This window comes from Odontesthes bonariensis, chromosome 5, assembly GCF_027942865.1.
Source record: "Odontesthes bonariensis isolate fOdoBon6 chromosome 5, fOdoBon6.hap1, whole genome shotgun sequence".
Taxonomy (NCBI): domain Eukaryota; kingdom Metazoa; phylum Chordata; class Actinopteri; order Atheriniformes; family Atherinopsidae; genus Odontesthes; species Odontesthes bonariensis.
The window spans coordinates 10,406,584-10,432,430 of record NC_134510.1 but is presented as its reverse complement, the minus strand read 5'-3'; the positions used below and the strand labels follow the sequence as shown (position 1 = coordinate 10,432,430).

At 42.8% G+C, this 25,847-nt stretch overlaps 1 protein-coding gene across 8 annotated transcripts in view; it reads left to right on the top strand.

The window, feature by feature from the left end:
* The first annotated feature begins 438 nt into the window (after positions 1 to 438).
* Positions 439 to 25,847, top strand: part of snap91a (synaptosome associated protein 91a) — a 46,191-nt gene continuing 20,782 nt past the window's right edge. For 4 of the 8 annotated variants that reach the window (XM_075464894.1, XM_075464893.1, XM_075464892.1 and 1 more), the window contains exons 1-8: positions 439 to 1,294; positions 18,068 to 18,210; positions 20,006 to 20,081; positions 21,240 to 21,342; positions 21,729 to 21,822; positions 22,459 to 22,570; positions 22,757 to 22,863; positions 22,973 to 23,014. In XM_075464894.1, the coding sequence (XP_075321009.1) occupies positions 1,165 to 1,294; positions 18,068 to 18,210; positions 20,006 to 20,081; positions 21,240 to 21,342; positions 21,729 to 21,822; positions 22,459 to 22,570; positions 22,757 to 22,863; positions 22,973 to 23,014 (807 nt within the window). In that variant the 5' untranslated portion in view covers positions 439 to 1,164. The remainder of the gene's footprint in view (positions 1,295 to 18,067; positions 18,211 to 20,005; positions 20,082 to 21,239; positions 21,343 to 21,728; positions 21,823 to 22,458; positions 22,571 to 22,756; positions 22,864 to 22,972; positions 23,015 to 25,847) is intronic. The other 4 variants (XM_075464899.1, XM_075464898.1, XM_075464897.1 and 1 more) reach the window with 1 other exon arrangement.

Genomic DNA, 25,847 nt, shown 5'->3' with positions numbered 1-25,847 from the left:
AACAGAAATGCCCAGAAACAAAGAATCTCATATTCATATCTGCCACAAGCACAGCAGATCAGTATATCTAACCTACTTTGTCCACACCACAACAGAGGGGATCAGCACCATGGACAGAGACAGATGCGGCTGGGTTATTCTTCATTTCATTTATCTGTTTCTACATTTGTTAGGACACGTGACCACCGACCACCGTCAGACAAGCTGCAGGCTTCATATGACCTTCATAGCGTGGCAGCTATATGACAAGCATCAAGCTTGGCTGTAGAGCAGTCGCGTGAACCCCTCGTGTCTTCACGTGCCCCCCCCACCCCAACCACAGCCGTTTTTCTCGTCTCCTCTCAGGTCTCGCGGTAATACGCGCAGCAGCGGGGTTGGTAACACGGCGTCAGCTGACTCAGAGGAGGGGGCTGGGCGTGCGGAGAAATATAAATAGGTTAATAATTAAATAAGTGAGAGGACGTAAATTCGCCGAAGAAACCGTCATCCAACTGGAAGTGCACATCTCCCGTGCTTACAGGCCACAAAAGGGGGGCTGGAGGAGGAGGATAAAACCGCTGCTTTGGATGGTGGGCGATGATGGTGATGGTGCCAGTCAGGGTCTGATGCTGCCCTGCACGCCCCGCTGATACCCAGGAACTGTCGGGCTGCTGCTGCTGGTGGTGAGGATTAACCAGGAGGCTGGAGGGAGGAAGACAGGGAGGAGGGGGAGGCAGCGACGAGCATCATCCGGAGAGGACGCTCTGTCAGGAAGGCGTTACAGTAAGAAAGGATTCTGCAATAAACTGAAAAACACACGTTTAAGACTTGGAATAGGGCTTTGCTGTCGGATGCTTGCGCCCATTTCGCCTGTAGACTACAACTGTGTGAAGACACTGGCCCTCAGGCAAGAAAGTCCGTTCATGATTGTTCCAGAAACGCGTGCGGATCCAACGGCACTGAGTGGGAATCGGCCACTTCCAGTTGTTATGCAATCAAATCAGCTGCAGCTCCTTGGAAAGTGTCCCCTCATCTCTTTTCGAGAGCTGTGTTTGTGTGGTGTTTTCGAGGGCAGCTGGGATTACTGAGGCTGGTCACTCATTTCCGCCTGTGGTGGTGGTGGTGGTGGGGGGGTAGGACCATATTGGACGCCTAGTAGTCGAGGTAGGACTCAGCGGATAGAAGATGTCGGGGCAGACGCTGACGGACCGCATCGCCGCGGCTCAGTACAGCCTGACGGGATCCGAGGTGTCCCGGGCAGTGTGTAAAGCCACCACACATGAACAAACAGCCCCAAAGAAAAAGCACCTGGAATGTAAGTATCTATCTATCTATCTATCTATCTATCTATCTATCTATCTATCTATCTATCTATCTATCTATCTATCTATCTATCTATCTATCTTTAACCTTATCATGAACAACTAGGCCATGCACCACAGTGTCTCCCCCACACCCCCTTCCATGCCACCACTGTGTGTCAACGTGCTTCACTGGTTTCATACAGCAGTATATGCTCATATGCACGCACGCACACACACACACACACACACACACACACACACACACACACACTTACTCAAGCCAATGCTCCTTGAATCCGCTGCGACCAATTTCATGTGAGGCTTCCAAACAGAACTCATTACCTAATTACAGTGGAGCTTCTTTTCCCGTTTGTGCCATAGAGTCGGAGGAACGCCACAAAGCCTTAAACCAGATACTTACTGTAAGTCGTGCTGTGTGGAGACTGTCACCCCTCCATGTGGCTCCGGTGCATGGGGAATGCATAATTTAAAAAGGTTGAAGGTTGTGTTGTACATGTAAAAACACAGCTGATTTTTGCCTTGCCTGATATGAGAGAGGTATTTTAAATAGGTATTTCCTACGCGTCACATATTTTTAGTGGTGCAGTTTGTTGGTTTATTGATATGTCCAAACAAGGGAGTGAAAAGATGGAGGAGGAGTGCCACTAAGGCCATCAAAGGCTCAAAAGAAAGCAGGGGTGCACATTTTGTGGAAAGGGTTCAATGGGGCTTTATTTCCTGTCGGGGCACATGTCTTATTAATCACTAATCATGCTCAGCTTCCAAGTTGAGTGAAATGTGAAAATGCACAGTATGTACAAGTATTAGACAGTAGACATAATACAAGGAGTGCCCAGGTATGTCAGCCTCCGAGGGTTTCCACAATATTTGGATTCTAGAAGGATTTTATTTCAGATGCACATGAATGCAGCATGTCTCAAATCAAATCAAATCAAATTTATTTGTATAACACATTTCATGTACAAACAGTTCAAAGTGCTTCCCATGAAATAAAAGCATCGCAGCAGGGAGTGGAAGAAGCATTAAAAATACAAAAAAAAATGTAAAGAGAAACAAATAAAATAATTTAAATGAATTTAAAAACAAGCAACAGTCCAGATAAATGAAAAGATATCGTGCAGATTTCATGCATAGACACATGAGAAAAGAAATGGCTTTCAGCTGGGATTTTATAGCTTTTATAGCTGGGAACACAGAAGAAGACACTGATTAAGGCACATGCTTTTAACTTAGAGGTCACCCCAGACGAGTAATTCAGGTCTGTGTGATTTCCTGAGCAACAGCTCAGCACAGATGACCCAGTTGCACCAACACGGTTGCGCCACATGAGTAGAGCCATTGTGTTGTCGTACATTCCACTTTTGCCTGTGTGAAGTCTGAAGAAATGGCAGCAAGTCAACTCAAAAACAGCGGGAGAAATCAGCCCGATGGTTTTGTTGTGTCCAGACTACAATGTATAGTATTATTTCACAGGTGAATGGTAAAAAAATCACAGCATGTCCTTAATCATCTGTCTGAAATCTACATGCTTGACTTCTAACCACTATTGAGTCATCACACCCTGTATACCAGGGTGCATGGTGGTGTGGTGGTTAGTCCTGTTGCCTTTGAACAAGATGTTTCCTGGTTCAGATCCCAGCTGAGGCCTTATTGTGTGAAGTGGTCTCTCTCTGGGTACTCCAGCTTCCTGGCACTGTTCAAAAACATGGATGTTAGGTTATTTGGTGATTGTTTGTCTCTGTGATGGACGGGCAAGCCTGTCCAAAGTGTAGCCCTTCTCTTGCCCAGTGACTTGTTTGGGATAGACTAAGTTAGATTAGGCTGATATACAAATTGGATGGGTGTATACACCATGATTCTTATAGTTTGCACACTGACGTTGCTGGCTGTATTCAAATGACTGATTATCTCCTTATGAGATTTTTATTTCACTCCAGATATCGACCTTTTGTCTTCCTAACCATAAAAGCTCCTCCTCGGTCCGCCTGAAACGTGACCGATCGATTAAGATGACTAAAAGATAGCTTTTAGTGTGTTCCACCGATTGTTGGAGACATCCATTAGATACTGTTGTTGGCCTGTCTATTATCAGAGCAATTACATGCACGACACGTCGTAACGAACCTTTATTCGACCCCCCAGTCTATCGCTCAAACATTTCCTTCCAAAAGAAAAACACCTTGAATGGTTTCCTCTGTTTAAAAATCTCCCTGCTGACAGCCAGATGTGTGTCAGTCTGGTTCGAGTAACACTCAGTCACAGAAACAGTCAGCCAAGTCATGCTGCAGTTGTAAAGGTTTAGACAGATAGACCAAAGAAAAGCGGAAAAAAGCAGAAGGCAGCATTTATTCTGGAAGGAGAATTTCAGCAGACATGCGTCTTGGATAATATGTCCCGAAGTCAACCTTTTTCATTCTACACCCTAAAACGTACCGCTCTCTGTCACTCAAAGCAAGTGTTTTGTGTGTTGCCAAGAACTTTCAGACATATGTGTTATTTATTCTAAAGACCTGAAAGATGCATTGCAGACTGGACATGTGAGCTTCGGCTGCAGGAGACTGTCGAAGAACCTGCGTGCTCCGACAGACAGTTCCTGATATGTTAAGCTTGCACTGCTGTAAGCACCTTTGCATTTGTGTGTGCATGCGTGTACATCCACAAAAAGATGCCTGTATGCCGCGAGCCTCGGCTATCATCTTTAGACCTAGCCCACGTGCATGTGAGCGTTTTTGTGGAGAAACAGGAACAGGATGCTGCAAGGGAGGAGATGCAGCTGTGAGTCGAGTGCCACTCCTCAGAACAAAGGGAACGCATTTCAGGGAACATTTGAAATCATTAAGATCTATTAATGTCGGACACAAGTACAGGTGCTATGTGGAAAGAGAGTCAGACTGTATTGTTAGAAATATTGACATTTGAAAGATATTTAGCTGAGTCGAGAAATATCTCCATATTTCATCCTATTAATTCATCATGGGTGCATTCAAGATACTGCAGTGATTTTTGTCCGTCTGAATGGATTGGGCTTTGTGGCTATCACAACATCAGGCAAATGCATCTGCTGTCATTCACTTTTTCTGCCTTACTTCCCTACGACTGCAGGACGGTGATGCTGGGCCGCGTCACGTTCCTGGTTTGGTTAGAATGAATGGCAACTTTTTCTTGGTGTGTTTGGAAATGCAGAGCGTCTGCAGGGCAGAGGGAAACGACGAGAACACCGCTGAGACAGGAACTGAATGTCGGCCAAATGAAGATAACAACAAGCGCCACCACTCCTTCTGCTCCTAATAGTCTCCATCTTTATCTGATGCTGCTCCTGTTGCACGGACATCTTAATCCTCCTGCAGCTAGGAGTATCAGGAAAGGACTTGATTTAAAGGTTATGTTTTAGAAAATCTGTGCCACGGCATCATGTCCCCCGCTCTCTCCTCTTCACATTCAACTCGCTGCACATTACTCACAATGGCCACTTCACTGATGAAGGGTCGCGGCTCAGATTCTGCCTGTATTTTCTGAAATAATTATCACCATCTCCACTGCTGCTCCGAATCTAGTCACTCCAATTAACAGTTTATTTTAACTCAGAGATGTGATTCTGCTCTGCTCAGGGCTGAAGCAGGATATCTTACCTGCTGTGTGTGTGTGTGTGTGTGTGTGTGTTGGTGAGGGGGAGCAAGCAGGACGGCGAGCTATGAGAAACATAAACAACATGCTGAGTCCTCCTTGGCTGCAAGGGTGTTATCACGACATGAGTCACCACGAATGTGTAACCACATTTGAGAGACAGACAACCTACTGGAATGAATTAGGATGGGGTGGAGGTTGGGGGTCTGATGACGGTCCTATCGGGGCTATTCAGACCTGGTGCAAACATGCTTCCTGAGTGATCTGATCACAAGCAGACAGCACTGATTACAGGTGTGAATGCACTCAGAATGGATTAAAGATGCGTTCGGATTTGATGACTCATGATTCATAGGTTGTCCAGGACAGAGCCCTTTTTTTTTTTTTTTTTTTTCCTGTAGCTGAGATAGAGCATGAATATATGCTTGTTCTTCTGTTATACATAATGCTAAGCTAGCTACTTTGATCGGCTTAAAAGAAGCGTAGCGAGAGTGAATACCTTTTAAAATGGTCAAATTACTCGTGTATTTCTGGGGTCTGTAGAAACCCTTGAAAACATCAAGCTTGTAGCATCTTTTGCCAAAGAAAATATATAAACCCTTTTTGTCCTCATTAACCATACATGGACATAGGATTTTGATACACAATATGTTTAGCTATCAATCTGGAAAATGGCTTCATCAGGATCTACACAGTCTGTGTGGTATTTTCAAGCTGGGACAAAATATTCAAATTGAAGTGCAGTTTCAATTCTTTTTTTTTTTCTTCTTCATGGCTGGAGAATAAAAGTGAAACTGGTACAAATTAACATGTTTTGCAGCACCTCCGCTTGTTGAGTCATGATTACGAGGGTGGATATCTTCTCTGAAATTGATAGCTGCCGCTTATATTTCCATGCTGCTTCACAGTTAGCATTCTGGGAATCTTATAATCTCTCGCATTTGACGTTTACTTCACCTATACATATGACAGCTCTTTGCTGTCGGAGGGCATTCAATTGAAAAGAATTAGCTAGATTGAATAGGGCTATCCCAAAAGAGGACACAGAGGAAGGACATTCTACTCATTGCGAGACTTTTTCTTTACTTTTTCCTTTGCTGTGAATTTGGATTCAGTGTCCTGTGGAATCATTAAATGTCCTCCAGCGAGGCTGGTTATTTTAGCTGAATGGGAGCACAGACTGCTCCTGTATACCTTTCACATTCCTCCTGTTGCATCTGTCTGCTGTGAAGTCATGAATAAACCAGTGTGCCAGTTCAGCAGGCCAATATGCATGTCCAGGCTTTGAGTCAAACATGGTTAAGGTCATAAGCTTTTCCTCACACTTTCTCCTCCTCATCATTTAGAGGGAGTAACTTTTAGAATGAAGTTCTCATGCAGTTTGACAGGGGTTTCTCTTAAGCGTGCAAACCATTTTCCGGCTCATTTGTAATGTCATGGTTTTAACCTTTGATATCTTTCAGACTGATTGGTGCTACTTTATGAGCCTCGTCATTATCTTCTTCCTCCAGAGCCATATGCGAGCTCTTATGTTCTGCATATGGACTAACCTTAAAACAATCTCGCAAAAGGTTACTTTTGAACAATCAGTACACCGTGCGTTTAAAACCGGTTTAATTCCCAACTGTACAAATTACTGGTGTGTGCTTGGTCTGGACTGTGGTTTCCCTTTTCTTCATCCTGACTCCCGCACCCCATCTCTACTCCCGCTCTGCTCCTCTTTCTTTCTCTCTTGACTCCCTGAGTACACAGTTTTCCTAAAGGAGAGTTGCAGTGAACATTAAAGGAGGTCGTTGAGAGAGCTCAGCATGTGCTGCAGGCCTGCACTTATGGCAGTTATCTTTGAAAGCCTCAGAATGCCTCTCTAAAGTCAAACAGTGTGTGGGAGGCAGACTGTCCAGCATCAGTGTGTGTCCAGATTAATGAGCTGAGTCGACGACGGTTCACACGGCTGCTATCACACGGCTGCCATCACACCATTATCTCCAGTACTATTAAACTCTTAAATCTGAGCAGATGATTGAGATGGTTCAAATTTTCCTGCCTCTCAGCTCTTTGTCTGATGTTCCTTATATGTTGTAATGCCCTTAAGCATGCTAGCCTGAGGCTAAAAACATTAGCATGTTAGTCCAGCTCTATATTGTGTGCAGGATGCAGGTAAACAGACCTTCGTCCTGGTATGCAGGTAAATAACAGCCTTTCCAGTGGCTCAAACATTAAAGGGGCACATGTGGACCCTGGCAGCATATCTTGCAGTGAGGCGAGTGTTTCCCACTGTGGCATTTCTCTTGTCTGACTGCTGAGTTTTGCCTCAAATCTGTTATTTCATGTCGTGCCGTAAGATTTTGTTATGATATTCCAGAGAATTTTTAGTTTCTGATTTTCAACATTATTCATCAGTGAACCCGGCTGTACAGCTCCCAGAATTTAGGCTATTCCTTTGCCCAGGGCAGTGCAAATTTCCTCAATACCTTTTTTTTTTTTCTGGTGGAAGATGACAAAATCGAAATATTTAGGTCACAAAAGATTATTTATCAAGTTCTACCGCCTCTCCAACAGAAGTTGGGTTAGACTGGCAGCTTTCACCATAGCCTTTAAGAACGGTCAGAGGTTCATTTAGGTAACTCATAAATGTGTACGTGCATTGATAAAACAGGCTGTGGTTAATTTTGCACACCTCGTCAAGATGTTGCCTGATACAAATACACAAAAACAACTTTGTAAAAGGTACCTTTGCGCCACTAAAGGTTTAAAGAATTATACCGAAGCCCACATTCACATTAATATGATTGGCCGACTTAAGTAAGCCCACCATGCACCACCCACTTCCTGTGAGATAATTTAGCTGTTTCCACTTGTCAAATATCTGTGATAAGCTGACAGCTGACAGCCTAACACACAAGTTGGGAAAATACCTTGAAAACCAATAATCAAGAGCAGTCAGAAGTCTGAGCTTCTGCCTCACAGGGATTACTTTTACATATGTTTGCCACTTTTGCTGAAGCCTTGGCCATGGTTGATTTGAACATTTTACCATTATGACCCATTATGGCCCTTTTACAATAGGTAATGTTATTAGAGCTACTCTTTTTGCTAGACACGGCGCAGCATTTGAAGAACCTGAATGACCCAACAGTTGCAGTAGCTGTTTTCTCATTTGTTCATGAGCTACGGTGTGTAACTCCAGCAACACTCAGAAAATTCTACACAAAGAAAAAGCTGCAGCAGTCTTTCTCAAATCAGCAGTTGTGTCCTGCGTTCCAAAGTCATTCACAGGTGTGAAGAGTATAATTATTTTATTATTTATTCTATGAACTCTGATTATGATATTTCTGTTGCATAAAACCAGTCGAAAAAATTAGGGGTTACCACACCAAACAATGCATTCCCTATAGCAGTAACTTGTGCGGTTTACGTAGTAGTAGTAACTAGCTCTCTTAGCGGTTATCATTCATTCATAGTGCGAACACATTCAGATAGATCGGTAAACTTCTAAAACAGGCAAATATATAAACAGATTATCAGTTATGTGCATGTTGTCTGAGCAGGTTGTGTCCAAAAGCTATGCTGAAGTCTGTCTGCGCATGTTTTGATTGCTCCGTATCTGCATGGAAGAAGGGTTCACATCACATACAGCTGGCTTCTCTTTAAAGTCGGCCAGCGTAAATCTCATTTGGGGTGGGTATGTGGCCCCAATCACCCTTTTGTCCTCGCCAAACACTAAGATCTTCCTGTCCTGATTCTATAAGATTATGCGTTCTTCAGTACTGATGAGGAGACGCAGTTGAGACCCTTATTAGAGCTTTCGCTTGAGCGCTCGGACTGAACAACGGCACGTGTTAAAATCCTGACAGTTTGTGGATAAAGTTAAAGTTTCTTGTTGACTTGTTTGCTTTCTCGCTGAATAACAAAGCCTAAACTTGTGACTTACTTCTCTTCCCTAAGTGCTTGTATCCTGCCCAAAATAGCGGGCTTTGTTCCTGTCATCCTGTCAACAGAATGGGTTCAGAATCCTTATTACAGCCCAACAATGCAGCATCGGAGAATTTAGGAGAGGCTGTGTGTGATGACCACAGTGTCCGCATCCCATTGGCTCCCTCTTTGCTTGGCTGCCGCGCCACGTTGATGCTGTTTTACGCTTGGGCACGGTGCATTCTGGGTACTTTTTTCTCCCCCACTGTATGTTGCTTTAGGGTGAGAGGAGCTAAAAATAAACACCGCGCATTAGTGGTCCATTCATGTGTCGCTCAACACTGCATCAGCCATGCAACGTGCCTCCGTATTTTGTACACACGGGGAGGACGTACCAAATAAACCAATCCTCATGTTCACTAGTCGTTCGGTCAAACATGGATGAAATGAGGACCACATAAATGCACAGCACGGAGGCGACGTGACGTTTAATGTGCAGCATTCATCTGAATTCAGTGCTGGATTCAGTGTTAGGGCTGGTATGACTCACGTACATCTGGCTTTGGCTACATGACCCGTTCTGTTTGCTGCTGTCAAGATGATTTCAAAGGAATTTTACTGCATCCCGCAAATACGAGAGCCTGTTGCCTAGGAAACCGCCTTGGCACGTCCCCAGTGGTGTCTGTTCATTTGTAAAAAGAAAGTTAATCTCTAAAAAAAAACAGGAAAAAGGATACCGTGTGAGTCTGCGTTGTGTAGCGGGCCTCCATACGTTCTTCTACATGTTCTGCGGTGCATTCGTGCTCGGCTTGTTTTACTCACACACAGTGGCTTTGATATCACTTACAGCTATTGATGCGTTACAGGCTGCGAGTTGAAACTGGAGTCGTGCTGAGTGTTGTCGGGTGTGGCACTGCGTGGAGGGCTATCCTGATGTGGTGTTCAGTGGCAGTTATCTGACCCGTGTAGGTCAGCAGGGCACAGCAGTGTGAGAAGCTCTCAGTCTGTATACAGTACTGTGCTAAAGTCTTACGCACAAAGGTCCCTCATTTCTTCATGAATTGCTAGGAAAATGGCAAATATGTGCAGCGATTTATTAAAACATGTGCAAACTTAAATGGAAATACAGCAAGTCTAGCCAGCTTGAAAGTCAATATTTGGTATGACCACTTTTATTCTTCAACACAGCCTGAACCCTCTTAGACAAGCTTTCTTGTCAAGTAGTCTTCAGTGATAGTCCTTAAAGCTTCTTGAAGGACAATCCAGAGCAATCCTTTGGATGTTGGCTGCTTTTTTGTTTTGTTCTCTGACAAGATGATCCCACTCTGCTGTTCAGGTCAGGGCTCTGGGGGGGCCAGTTCAGGACTGAAAGTGTTCCATCGTGCGTTTCTCTATGGAGGTATGCTTTCACCGCATGACTGTTTGGGCTCTTTGTCATGCTGAAAAACTTTTCTGTGTTGATATTTCCATCAAATTCGACAAGACCAACACATATGGCTCAACATTCACCGTGTTTTACAGATTTTCGTAGACACTCCCTCCTGCTCTAGCTCTCTCGGCCTCCGCCATGCATATTGACAATGATTTGAACCAAATATTGGAAATTTGGATTCATGACTCCAGGAGATGTGTTGCCACAGCAAAGCAAAAGTGCATCTGCAACAGGCTTCTGAAGATAGAATTTAGAACTGGTTCTTGGCCAAGTTTCACTGGTCACACAAGAGAAACTGGTCTGTTCTTTGAATTAGGTGCTTTGTGCTTTAGTGATTCCTAACTGGTGTTAAAGGGATAGTTCGCCTTTTTTGACATGAAGTATGACATCCCATATTACAGACATCCCAAGTTCCAAAAACTCATTTCAGGGAGATGCTTATCGAACCCCCCCCCCCCCCCCCCCCCCCCCCCCGTGCCTATTTGATTCTGGGGGTCTCTAATTTTGCCTATTTATCAACATATTAAATTGGGGATTTTGGGGCTTAGACAGGCTGAATATAGATAGTTAGATACTGTAGCTGCTAGTTAGATATAGGCCTACACAATTTAGTAACTAAATGTGTATTGATACTTTAAATAAGTATTTCATACGTTTTGCTTTATTTTATAACATTTTATGACATATAGGCCTAGCATTTAACCTACAGAAATAAAATGCAGATGATGGCGCGTTCACCTACCTCCATGTTTTACAGTCATTAAGTCCGCCGTGGGCAATACTGAAGTCACTATTACATACAGTGCACCTCGCCACGGTGTCATCATTCTTCACCTTCTCTACACATGGGTATACTTTAGTATATTCTGCTGTAAAATGAGTCTTATATTTTCGTTTTTTTTTACTCGAGGATTCACCCTCTGCCATTTGGCAGGATGCACAGTTTTGAGTGGTAACTTAGGTGACTGTCAGAGAGTAAATCGAAGCCCTCCCACACCGAACGTTATTGGCTTATTTTGCTGACTAAACCAATCAGCGCGCCCTCTGACAAGCAGTCGCCTTGAACGCTCGTTGAACAGAGCATCGCTTTGGACAGATACGCACAGGTTTCACACCCCTCCCCACAGCCCTCACTCTCTCGTGCCTGCGCAGTCCAAACGCGCATGGTGCACGAGTGTTATTGTGTTGCCTGCATGCTCTCACTCGGATTGAAAAAAAAAAATAAACTCCCTCGAAAAGTCTAAAATCCGGGATATTTTATCCGACTCGCGGGCATCCGTGATTAACTATCAATATCAGGGAGACTCCCGGAAGTTCCGGGAGACTTGGGATGTCTGCATATTAGCAATATCATTTATGAACATTGACTTACCCCCTGCTGCGTTCTGTGAGCCGAGTTCCAGCCTCATTTTGGAGTTGACGAAGGTAGTCCGGCTAGTTGGCTGGGGTTTAAAAAATAAAGCGTCTTGCTTCTCAAAAAAATATGCGTTCAAAAGAGTAATACATTTGCATCACAAAATCGTCCCTCCAGAAAGTCAGACCTCACATCGCTTGGCGCTATTTTTGCCTCCCTTCATATCAATGCGGGCTATGTAAACTGTGCAGACCGAAGAGCGGACCCAGCAGTCCCCTAGCAGTAAGTAAACAGTAAACACCGTAACAGGTGCAGCTATCGCTAGGTGGCTGAACGCATTGATATGAAGGTAGAGAGAAAATAGCGCCAAGCGATGTGATGTTCATAAATGATATTGCTAATATCTGATGTCATACAGCTTCATGTCAAAAGAGGCGAACTTTCCCTTTAACTGGATAAGCAAACACAGAAAAAACACTTTCCTTTGAAAATGGCAGGAGGAAGGACTGCACTGAAAATGAATGTAAAGCTGCCAATGTTCAAAGGAAAAACTTCGACAGACCTTGAGAAACTACTGGAGAACTACTGTTCAAGACACCAAGATTCACTCAGATTAAAAGAAAGTCCAGCTCCTAATATGATGAAATAAGAAGTGACTGAAGCCCTTTGCACAGTATTGTAAGCTCAGTGCATCACCTACTTCAGAGCTGCCTTTGCAACAGAAGTCTAATATTGATTGTATAATGTTCTCTCAAGCTACTGTTTCCCATCTCAGCTTTTAACAAGCACACACGGCGGAGAACAACTCACATCTGTGACAAACTCTGCAGGTGCTGCGGTAATAAGACATAGAAAGAAAACTGATGAATACTTATGAGTGTGTGTATGAAAAGATAATAAACGTGTACAAGAGTGTGGAGGCTGTGATGACCTTCATGCTATGAATAACCTTGTGTAACAGCTGAATAACTGGCAGACTGTTAGCCTCCTGTCAAGCTGCAACATAAATGTCACATAGTCCCATTGTCCACATTATAACAAGCATATAGAGCCCCTTAGCTGTTAGCAGTTCTGCTTCATCTGCATGAGAGCTACATTACAGCCCGATGGCAACTGAGGCTCCGGCAGATACTATAGATACTGTAGCTTGTTACACAGAACCACATGGGAAGCTGTGGGGAGAAGGGTAGGCACTTACAGAAATACTGAACACAAGATGAGATAAACTGCCAATGTTTCATTTTGTCACATGTAAAAGCCGATGTTGGCAGATTCTCACTGATCTGCCACAAACACGTCGCTTGGAATGCAGAGTCCAGCTCCACTGCATAGCAACCTGCTTTGCAAATGCTCAAGCAAAAAATATTTGTATTATTCTGTTATGTTATCATATGTTTGTTTGGATTTTTATTTTTCTTATTTTCCTATTTGGCAGTAGAATAGATAGAATTCAAATGACCTTTTCCTTCAAAGCAGAAGTACAGCCGCAGCAGGTAAAAACAGATGGAATTGTGTGTGTGTGTGTGTGTGTGTGTGTGTGTGTGTTGTCATACTGTTGGGTGGGAAGAGTAAGTTCTGGCCTGGGGACTGCAATTTTTTTCACCAAGGATCTCGATTATGAGCAAGGCCCGGCCAGTTATTAGGATGCCTGTGTCAGACTTTGCTGCAGAGCCACGTTATTGTAGCACTGCATCGAGCATTCAGTCGGGCAGCTGATTCCTTCTGCAGAATTCTGAAGTAAATGTGATTTGGAACCAAACGTGCAAATACAGGGTAATTGTTAGTCAGCGTGACTATCTGTGTGTGCTAGCACTCCACCTATGTCTCCCGTGTCTCTCCTTCTTACTCACACTCGTGCATTCGAATAATTCAGCAGGAAGGTGGGGAGGAGACGGTGAGTCAGGGCCTCCTGCTGAAGTGTTGCTCAGCATCTCAATCAGAGCAGAGACTCCCTCCATTTTCCCCTCTTGCTGCTTGATTAGGATTGTGTCCTTTTGCATGTTTGCCTTCATCTTGCACATTTTCAAACAAACTAATCTTTCTTAGTCTAGCACGTTCACCGAGGTGTGAGTTCATGAAAGATGGGTCACGCTCAGTTTTTGTCAGCTCTTGATAAAAAATGACACTACCGCTGCGGTACCTCATTCCTCACCTCCTGTGCAACCAAAGATAGAAAAGCATTGTTTCCAGATGTATTCACATCCTTTGTTATGCAGATTTTTCATTTAAGTCTGGCCTTGTGCTTTCACTCTCTTTCAGAAGTTACATAATGAAATCATTTGAATCCTCATCATTCATCACTTGAAACAGCTGTTGTGAAAGGCCTCCGTCTGCTAAAGAAAGGGCACCACCAAGCAAGCCAGATGAGCAAGGTGCTGTAGGAATACAGATTAGGCTTGAATTAGGAATAACTATGCAGAAAACTCTGGATATCCATCAGAGCACCATTTAATCTATTGTTAGAAAATTGAAAGAATATGGCACCATCACACACCTACCTGCCTGGTAAGGCCAGCCCACCAAAACTCACAGAGCAGGCAAGAGGCGGATTAATCAGAGATGTACCGAAGGGGTCAAAGGTGAATCATACACTGCAGAGATGGGCTTTGTGGAGCAGTGGCCGGGAAAAAGCCACGGCCTATACAGAGAAAATGAAAATGATTTGAGCTCACCAAGCAAATGGGTGAAATTACTGCAGTGAGACGAGACAAAAGTTCTACTTTGTCCTTATGCATGCCTATTTTTTTTCCCTGTTTTGTTTCACAACTTGGAATGTTTTGCACCTTCAGGTCGGTGGGCGTGTCGTGTCGTGTCGTACTGACCCTGCAAAAATGAGTCAGGCAGCAAAACAGGAGAAATGCCAAAAGGGTGAAAACTTTCAAAAGGCGCCCTATGCTCACGAGGCAACTATTTCTGGAGAAGTAGTAGCTTTGGCTTTTGTCTCTGACCCTCGTAAAGGGAAATACGGAGAGAAACGTGCAGAGAGTGAGACGGACAGACAGACAGAAAGAGACAGACAGATGAAAAGCGTAGGATGATGCAGGCTGCTGACTCATCAGTCCCGTAGGGATTATCCTTTTACATGCTGTGTGTGTGTGTGAGCACGTCCATATTTGTTTATGTGTGTGCGTGCCAGCTGTCTTACTATTGAAGAGGAAATGCACAGCCATCATTACTGAAGGATGAAAGCGTGGTGGAGGAAGCAGAAGAGCCAGCAGGCTTGTAAGCATGACCGTCAAAGGCAAAGTGACCCAAATTCATGTTTTTACCCCGATACTTCACAGGTTTACAGGTTTTTATTTTAATGGTAAAACAAACCATATTTGCCAGAACAGGTAATGAATCGGTAAATGTCAGAGAAAGTCCAGGAAATGTGTTAACTGCTCCTCACTGGGATGTCCCTTAGAGACAGATGTGGCTGTTTGAAAATATTTGAATTTTGCCCCAAAAAGGCATCACCTGAAGCTCTGTTGCTACATGTCTACCAGGCGAAAGTTTCTGATCGTGTGAAGGATGCTTTATGGATCTCACCGAATCACTGAGAACAGAGTTTCATGGTTCAGTGGTTCAGTGGTTCGGTAGTAAATCATCAATAAGTTAATGCGAAGATGCAATGCACAGAAGCACGCTGCATCCGTCAATTTCAGTTTCCAAAATGTAAGCAAATATTCTGTAAAACTGGACTCGAGTTGAGCTCTCTTCCCGTTTTAAATCATTCTCTGAAACTAAACGGGGAAAAAAAAGGGCAAACTCTGCTGATGGTATTGAATTGAACAGACTGCTGCTCTAATAAGGGAATTAGCTGTGAATGTTGCTCACTGTGGGATGTTAATGTTAGAGGAGGATGGGTAAACAAATGCCTGTCAAAATGCATCTAGGTTAAATTCTTGTGACTCAAGAATCCTTGGACTCAAGAATCCTTGGACATATAACCTTCCAAAAAGCTGTAAAACGTACCCCCCCTCCTCATTCACTTTTTATATGAATTAAACCAACGCACTGTTATGTGTCAGATCAGAAACGCATTCTACCATCACTTTAAAAGCGTGTTCGTGCTCGTATTACATTTTATCTTAAAGCGAGATGTTTTGTTTCCTAAACCTTTTTGCTCATTTCTGCAGGTTATTATTATTATTGTCATTGTCAGACAGTTCCATGTGTTACACGAGCTGTGTGTGAGTGGATTTATTCCACAACGAGCCTGGGAGGAAAGTTCAATAGATGCCTCTCGGCTGCCTCTCCTGTGCCGGCAGTAAATGTGCACACAATGATGTGACAGGTTTAATGAATCTCAGGACTCAACAGAAGTCGCTGAGTGTCTCCTGTTTCGTCGAATTAATGCTTCCGAAATGACGCCGGTCGTGTATCCTCTGCGTCCGTCCCTCTGCACACGCGTCTGTTTATCCAGCTCCTCACACCCCGAGTTTTGTGGTGGGGGACAGCTCTGCTGATTTCTGTCACTGAAGCTTGTAGAGAAGATATTTTATGGCCTTATTTCACAGGTTGACACCATTTCCTGAGATATCATGGAGAGCTCTGTGGCGTGCTTTGGCCAAAATACCTCAGAAATACAGTAAAATATTTCTTCACACTGACTCGTTTCCTGGTATGAAGTTAGCCTCTCCTCTTTCAGAGTCATGTACTAAACTGGCCCAGGTTGTTAAAACAAAGCATTACAGAATAACGGCCATCGGGCAGGTTTATACTCCAGTCAGAACGCTCACAGTATTTCCTCTGTCTTATATCCACCCCATAAACCCGGGCTTCACTCTCAGTCCATTTTACTGTCTTGTTTAAGTTTTTTACAGACTAATCTTAAGAACTGTTTCTTATATGAGGTGTTTTTTTTTTTCCAGTTACCAACTTCCGACTGGGAAAAACCAAAAAAAATGTGACATATCTCAATCTGGATATAAAGTGTTTGACACAAATCGGGTGGAGCCATATTATCTCATTTTTATCATAAGGGAATTATGCCACTGCTGATAGGCAGTGCAATCCATAGCACAGGAAAAGAGTCCTGACTTCTCACCTCCAGCGTACAGTGAATGCAGAGTGGTTTGAACATGAAGTCGGGTGACACATTTGGCAGATATCCGCAGCATTTTAAAAACTATGTGACATCTAATGTTATCTCTGAGATGCTGATGAGCCGAGAGAAGGAAACTCAACCAAAGATTTGTCTCATTTATTAAGTGCAAGCAAACCATTTTAAGCAATTTGTTCTTTGTTGTCTTTAACTCCGTACAGTTGGAATATGCATTGACATGTCATGGCCCCTTGGGAGACAGCAGTTGAAGCCGTACAGCTGACATATTATCACTCGATCACCTGCGTGGCACCAGCTATCCGACGTGAACACGGAGTTTGACCCAGAAGCTCAGTATTTTCTCTCTTCGTAGCTCTGTTTTGTTTTCCTCCACATCCAGGAGCAAAAGTGTGACCCTGTAGCTGGTAAACGATCCACTGTGTTCATCAGCCATGTGATTTTCTTGCCCGTTGATTGGAACTGATGGAGCCTCTGGTTTGAAAAGCGCTGCTTGTTTGTGGAAACTTTTGGGATGAAAGACACCAAAATGCTCCGTGGAGTCAGGTGAACTGTGGGTGTGTCACTGTGAAAAAAACCTACATTACACATTATTATTGATCCTTATTGGTGCTACTTTAAATGGGATGCTTATGATTTGAATTTTTGGCTTGGATCAGAGTGATACATACAGTTGTTTTTACATATATTTCTCACTTACAGCAAAATGACTGCCTGGAAATATAGACATAACTGTACAGACAGTTTAGTTTGATATTACTGACCTGTGAACAAGGATCAGTGTGTTCCTTTGACACTTTGACTGTCATCCACAGTGCTTAGGGACTCGTTCTCATTTCAGTCGCCTCTTTATTTGTGCCTTCTGTGTGTCTCTCTGCTGTGGAATATTCCACTCTTTCTTATGCCTGCCTGTGCTGGTATAAGTGGCTGGCTGCGGAAACAAAGCAAAGCAGTAGCCAGAGTGACTCACACACCAGGCAGTAGCTGCATAATGCAGAATAATAACTGTGCTTCTCACCGAATGGATTTTTGACTGCAAAAATCAAGTCATGATAGTAATCAGTTGATGATACACCAAAAAAAAAAGTTACTATATCCTACTGTAGTAAAAGCCTTTTAATAATTTAGTAAGGGCTGTTCGCATGATGAAAGTTAAAACACGAGAGTGAGCGAGAACTGTTGCAAAGTCTGCATTTAGTGTTATCACACTCATTGGAGCACAGTGCTGTTTGTTGTTTGTCACCCATCTGTCTCCTGCCATGTCCCTCGCAGCCCATTGCATTGTCATAACCTGAAATGAAAGCTTTCAGCACAGTCTGTACCTGTGCTGCGTATCTCGCCCTGCTAATGTGCATCACTCACCTCCTGTTCCTCCTCTCCTCTGGGCTTCTCAGACCTGATCCAGGCCACCCAGGATACCAACGTGAACGTTCCCCAGATGGCCGACACACTGATAGAGAGGGCCGGCAACGCCAGCTGGGTGGTGGTCTTCAAAGCCCTGATCACCACACAACACCTCATGGTGCATGGCAATGAGGTGAGACCATAACACATGCGTTGGGAAACTGAACTCAGGGAAAGGGAGATTTTTTCTTTTTTAGCTGTGTCTGTGACCAGGACCTCAATACACAAATAGATACACAAATACTTGCACAATAGCACCCTGGTGCTGGATTGAAAATGCATTTAAGTGCACAGGTGCTTGTTTTGATCCCCGCTCACTTGGCCATGTTGAGTCTGAAGGGACTGAAATCACTTATCGTGATACTATGATTATGGTTAAGACAGTTGTGTTCTGCAGTATGTGAATAAGTTTTGAATCGGTTCCATACTCTGTATCCCCACCTACTCCTGCATCAGCGATTTAAAACTATCCGCATCTATTATGATCCTAAACCTTGGAGATAGCCTAATAGTCTTCCAGTGGCCAATGGAGTCTGTAATATTGCCTCGATAGCCTGTATCTAAAAATCCACTGCCTACAAAGGTAAATGCATTTAAATGTATGTGTTCTAATTTATAGGAGCGATGAGCTCCTCTGTCTTCAGAGAAAAGAAGTATTTACCACCCTGAAATAACACGAAGTCCCTGAAAGTGCAGATGACCCGTTTTTTTGTAGCAGCACTTGAATGCAGCATGCATAAGTGTATCTTTGAGGAGCTGAAAGTGTGAAAAGCCTTCACACTCAAATGGAGTGCCATAACCTGCCCAGAGAGTCCCCTCCTTACCGCCCAGTGGCAGCTGGGATGGACCCCAGCCCTCCCGTGTGACCGTCCTCTTCTCCTAAGGAGGACATGAAATGAGAAGAGTTCCATTTCTTTATCTGAAAGTCTTCTCTGCATTGTCGGCTGTGGATGCTCATAACACTTGCACACATACAAAACCTAATCCCAGTCAAAATCAATACTTTAGCTCAGTGGGGGTCATGGAATTAGCGAGGGGACCTGCCTGGTGCTCAACTCCTGACCCAGTCGATGTTATGACAGCTGAACAAAAAAGGCAAAGGCGCTGAGTGGGCAACAATGGAGAGATACACAGATGCTCTTTCATTGGCCGTCAAATCGGCCAAGCTGCTGCTGATTTGCTGATGACACAAAAGCGAGGGAGAAATACTGATACAAGACTATTTGATGAGGGAGATGGAGAGACAATAACTGCGGCTGATAGGGAAATGACCTTTCACCTCCTGTGTCTCCCTTTTTCTGCTGGTAACATCAGATTGGAGGATTTCTCTCGCAGCATGCCCTGATAGAAAGCAGAAGAGACTTGGTGACAGGAAGACAGCAGCCTTAACCTTTGTAGTCATTGCAGCAGGTCTCACGGAGAAAGGGCAAAATGTGCTTGTACTACCAAGATTCACAATAGCATACTGAGGCCCTGACACACACAAACTCATATGCATATATTTGACAAAAAAAAGCCTGATATTTGGTTCCGTGTCTGAGCTTTTCTTTTAAAATAACACAAAAGCTGCAGGAAACAATGAACCTGGAGATCGTGCACAACCACTTGCATGAAACAGCGGTGGAGTAAGGACATCCTGTTTAATATTAGTATTCACACTCTCCCACTCATGAAGGCAACATCACTGCTCCATTATTGCTCTATTCATTAATCACTTATAAACAAACCTCTAATCACTTGGAGGGAAAACTCAAGTATGTCATTAAATGACATTTTCTTTTAATCTTCTCCACAGGTTCACCAGGGTCTTTTAGAGGGCTGAATGGCGTCATAGAAAATCCAGCAACATGTTTGAATATTAGCTTAACCATTAAAGGAAGCAATAAAAACTGAGTGATGTAACACTGTGCCTGTGTCCTCTCCTGCAGAAATTCCTCCAGTTCCTGGCATCTAGAAACACCTTGTTCAACCTCAGCAACTTTCTGGACAAGACGGGCTCTCATGGTGTGTGGTGATACACGAAACAAGTGCAGTGCAAGGTTGCATACCTCTACCAAGGTTGAAAACCACCCCAAAAAAAAAAACAAAATAAAACAACCTATTTATGCCCCACCTGTGGTACAATACTTTCTTTGTTTTTTGAGCAGGAGACAGCTACACAAACTGTATGACAGTAAATGTGTCCTTTATATCAATCCACTATTTTTTTTTTAACTCCTTTGTCCTTGTCTAATCTATTTAAATTTGAGCTGTTCTAAACATTTGGGACATAGATTGTAAGATGTTAAGACAGCAAGAAAACCAGCTTAAATGTTGAACCCAACCTGACCGACCCCCAATTCCAGCTCCTAGTCCTCGCTCCCTTTAATTAAACCCATCTCCATGGAAATGAGCTCATCTCCCATGGGGATAAACGCCGGGTTCACAGCCTGTTATCACAGCCTGTTGTCACAGATATGTTTTTTTCCTGCTTTCTGTAAGTGACTGCAGAATTTAGAAAGCTAAGCTTTGCATTTTAAATTGGACCTTTTCCAGTAATCAAGTAAGTAAAACACAGTCAATGTGAGTGAGCAATGAACTGAATTAAAACGAATTATTAAAGTACTCTTTTTACTGATCTTTGTAAATGTTCCCTTTTCATTTCCATTTAATTTGAGTAATTCTCAAAGTGCTTGTGTTTTACCTTTGGTCTGACTGAGGCTATATATTCTTAGGCTTAAACACAGCTAAGCTAACTGGCTGGGGGCTGGATGAAGACTGAAACCACTGAAGACTGAAACTGGTGTTTCTTATCTGAAACTACAGGCTTAATTTAGTTTACCATCAGTGGAAGCACGAGGAAAACGCTTTATAGCAGCATATCTCATCATTTTTATTTTTTCAACCCATATTAAAACAGTCAGCATTTACACTTTCTTTAAAACTTTGGACAAAGCCATGCATTCTGTTTCATTGAGTTTTTCTCTTTTACCAATCTTTACGCTAATCTAGGCTCACATCTCTTAGCTTAACTTCATACTCAGAAAACAACTGTGTGTGCTACTGACAGGGAGACAATAGAGAGTGCTCTTTAAAACGTTGTGCTTTTGGATACTTTTTTGCACCGAGGTGACGATGGGACTGCGCATGTGTATACACAGTTTCTGTGTGTGTCCTCCTCAGGCTATGACATGTCCACATTCATCAGACGCTACAGCCGCTATCTCAACGAGAAGGCCTTCGCCTACAGACAGATGTCTTTCGACTTTGGCAGAGTCAAGAAAGGGTACAGTTCCCCATTTCTCACGGATGACTTCAGCATTATTATTGATTTCCCATCATTTACCAAGCTTACTTACTTGAATAACACACATCCTACATGGGTCACGTTTGTACGTAGGATGGGCTTTAAACCGGCATTGAGCGCGTTGATTTAGAATGAGTGATGATATGAGTACAGAGAGTTAGAGCTCATCCTCACTGAGTGCACAGCTCTGTTGGCTGGCAGACAGAAGATCCCTCTGACTACATAAACAGACACAAAAAATACAGACACCAAAATAAAAACAGAACAGAGAGGAGACACAGTGTTTTTATATATTATCTCTGACCATCTTTGAAGCGCTGTTGATTCTCATGTCTTTTATTTCTTTGTGTCTCATTACATCTCAGAGCTGAGGGAGTGATGAGGACCATGTCGGTAGAGAAGCTGTTGAAAGGGATGCCCATCCTTCAGGGCCAGATCGACGCACTGCTGGATTTTGAAGTGAGTGACACCCGCTAATAGGCAACAATGTCACATTGCAAGGTTGCTGAATTTGCCGAGGGATACACACAGAAGAGCAAAAAACCCGCTAACCTCTTACACGCCCTACGGTAGAACAATACTAAGTGTGTTGAAATTGATATGTGGCATGCAGTGGCAATCAAACTGATAGAACCCGCTCTGTACACTATGTAAGAGAGAATTTCTAATGATTTTTTTTTTTTATCACAGTGTTTTGTAACATGGCCTTTCTCGGGTTGCAGAATTTTTGACAATAGACCCACAGAATTGCTGTATGTTAGACCATTTGTCTGTTTGTTCAGACTCATAGATCAGCTGTATATTTCCCATAAATGGATCAAGATAAATATTGGAAGAAGCCCTTTATCCCAGCAGCCTGTGGTGTGGCTGTGGAGCTGCTGGAACTCACTGCCTCACTTTGGCTCTTTAATTCTTGTAGAATGCCAGGCCATTTAAGTGATTAAGTGAGGCTTTTATTAATTCCGTTTAGTCATTTTGCTTTGTGGGACTTTTTAGAAGTTGTTCGTGTAAGCTATTTATTTTCAAGATTCATGTGCCACAAAATATCATCAGTTCCATTTTTAGAAAATGAAGTTAATATTTCTGTGTCCTCAGGTGCATGCGCCGGAACTGAACAATGGAGTGATAAATGCCTGCTTTCTGCTACTCTTCAAAGATCTCATCAAGCTATACGCCTGCTATAATGATGGCATTATCAACCTGCTAGGTAAGGAATCGCTCTTGTTGTACATCGGCACTCTCCAGTGTTTAGCCAAACGATCACTAGCTTCTGTTTCTAGGTGCAACGCGTAAATTGTATGAGGATTGATGGGTTTTTCAGGGGGGGGGGCTCTTTGTTGACAAAACGTGGGCTGCATTCTTTAATTGAATATTCCACAACGTTTTTGTCCAGAAAAATTTTTCCAGATGAAGAGAAGCCAGTGTAAAGACGGGCTCGAGATTTACAAGAGATTCCTGACACGAATGACTCGGGTTTCTGAGTTCTTTAAAATTGCCGAGGTAAACTGCAGAGCTTTCACTGTCTCTCATTACCTTTGATCACTTGATCAGCTCTGAATTGCTATTTTATAAATACCTTTTTCTTTTCTTTTCTTTTCTTTTTTTGTAGCAAGTGGGAATAGACAAAAATGACATACCCGAGCTCACTCAGGTAAGAGAGACTAAAGTTTTTCCTGAATTCAGTCCATTTTCAATCAACGACTATTTACAAGAGATGTTTCTTTTGTTTTGTTTGTTAGCACAAACTAACAGAGCATGTCACCGGTGTGTTCTAACAGTCTTGCATGTAGTTTGAATGTCACCCATCTATTTTATCATTTTTCTCCTGCTGTGTCCACTGTGGTTGCTTCCCCTTGATAACAATCAGGCACTCGAAGACAGCTGCACCCAACCAATGAGATGTGGTTCTTTGGGTATTGACGGCCCCTTTGCCCCCCCTTCTTTTTTCACTTCCAGAGATGCAGAGTGATCATTCAGGCTGAGAGTGTGAGTAGTGAGTAGTGCACTGAGCTAGCTCTTTGGAGCAGAAAGCTTAGGAAAGGTCTACACAGTGAGCACACTCCTATCAGACAGGCATTCAGATGAAGTGGGATGATGTGACTTGAAGAGTTGACTGGATGAAACCAGTGATATGCCAAGTAGTGCTTTTGGCCTGGTGGCTGCAAAGACTCAGAGCAAAACATAGCTTTGATTTAACTTATGTATCTCTCAATTGTACTGCAGAGTTTCCATGACAGCCTGTGGCACGAGATGTTTTTTTTCCCCATTCCGATTCTCGATTTGTGGGTCACTGACAAATATAAGTGGTTGCCAGGATGAGAAAACCGATTTTCCATGTTGGATTTGAATCATTCAAAGACTAAACTGTGACCTGCTGTGGAAACTCTACAGCTAAGACTGTCTTTGATTAAAGATGTCAGTATGGATGACTTGCATCAAAAGCATGCTGCTGAAATGCAAGCTTTTCAGCTCGCAGTGGAGCTAGTGGCATAAATCAGATGCATACGATGGCAAATTAAAAACTAAACTGTTGCTTAGATAAGTTTGATTGTACAGTATTTGACAATGGTCTTATGTAACGTTTTCGGGTCCACTCATGTTAGAAAATTCAAAAGAGACTGGCAAGACTATCGAATGTCAGCCAATAAGAAGGGTCGAACAATTTGGGAAATCCACTCATTTACTTTTTTGCTGAGAGTTAGCTAAGAAGATCATACTGCTACCAAGTCTGTACGATGTCAAGCGCGATGGTTAGCTTAGCTTTCCAAAAGCAAAGATAAAGGGTTCCTTATCAACTTCATTGCTGGAAAAAAAGTAGTAGACTAAAGTGCCCAAACATTGGTGCCACTTATTTTTATGGTACCTGTAGCTGTGAGATAACTGTTAGCTTTATCGTATCAGATGTGAACAGTCACAATGTTTTTGCTGCAGACTTGACGTGGTGCCAATCTATTGTTCGTCATGTAAAAAAAACAGGACCAGATTTACTAATGTTTTGCGGCTGATGCAAACCCTGTTTTGGTGTTAAAAGTGCTGTAGTAATTTGTTAAAGAGGCACAGTGATAAGTTAATTTCTGTAAGTTGCACAAAATTTAAGAAGACCTCGATGGCATATAGCAAACGCTTGGGGCATAATTTGGCCAAATATGGCTACCACACACAAAAAGTCGGCTGTGTGATGAGTTTAACTATTAGTATCTGTAATAAGTTTTACATGGTGAATAAAAAGGATAATCCCTGATGAAAACGTGGTTAATAAATAGCAAAGACTGTTATCGGAAAACAGAGTCTCTTCAGTCAAAGGCTTCTTCAGTTTGGATGCAAAACGGACCGCTACAGGAAATCTTTCCTGCCCACAGCCATCAGCATCTATAATAACTCCTTGATTTAATTGAGTTACATCAACATTTAATTTCCCTCTGGGATAAATAAAGTATTTTTGAATTTGAATTGAATTGAATTGAAACTGATCTCAAGCAGCAAACAAAAAATAATGACAAGGCTACCATGAAGCCAGTTTTTCACACTTTGCGTATGTAATCAAGCTAATGCTAAGTATTAAATCGTTGGCCATGGCTTTTTTTTCTTTCTTTTAAAAAAAATAAATTATTACATATTTTACATACATATTTATATTATCTTTTAAAAACTTGTTTTGCTCTTCTTCAAACAACATTGGCAGACACTGAGGAAGAGTAGGAGCAGTATTAGGCTGCTCTGATTTAACTCGTTGACCACACAGAAGCTATGGTGAGAGTTACAGCTTCGTTCATCATGCATGAAAAAAAATCCTGCACAGTGATTTAAAACCCAAACTTTACTCACATTTGGCCCTTGGTTGGTGTCAGTTTATGACACTGTTTAATCTGAGGAATACATCATAAACGGTGAATAAATATCAGGTCAATGGCCCTATTAAAAAGACCATAGTTTGTTCTTGCCAGCCATCGTGCAGCAGTGTGTATGTAAAAGTTACTATGTCATAATTTAGAGGGATAGCATCATTAATCTTCACAAGCATACCTACATACAGTGCTTTAGAAGCTCCGGTTGTTAAATATGAGCAAACAGTGTTGGTGATAACTTGCGCAGGAGATTAAACTCTGAATCTCCATGATCCCTTAAACTATGGTGCATTAGTATCAGTCTCAACTAAAAGGTCATCCTTCCAACCTTTCCAAAAGGAATTAGATTGAGCCAAACAAGACGGAAAGATTTTAATCATCGATTGATTTTGCAGTTCTGCTGTTATGCTATCAGCCACGCACAGTTGCTTTTTCTAAAGCAGCAAATAGATTAAGAAAATATGACGGCAGGTTCACTCAATAGAAAATCAATTCCTAATCAGACGTAATTCTGTCCGCCTGTTGCTGTCCCATCCACTGGGAGATGGTTTAGAACAGTTTGTGTCTAAGCTCTGCTGTAATGAAGCTGTTGTGCCTGTCCTCTGTCTGCAGAACACTTCTCTTTGAACTCGATTGCGA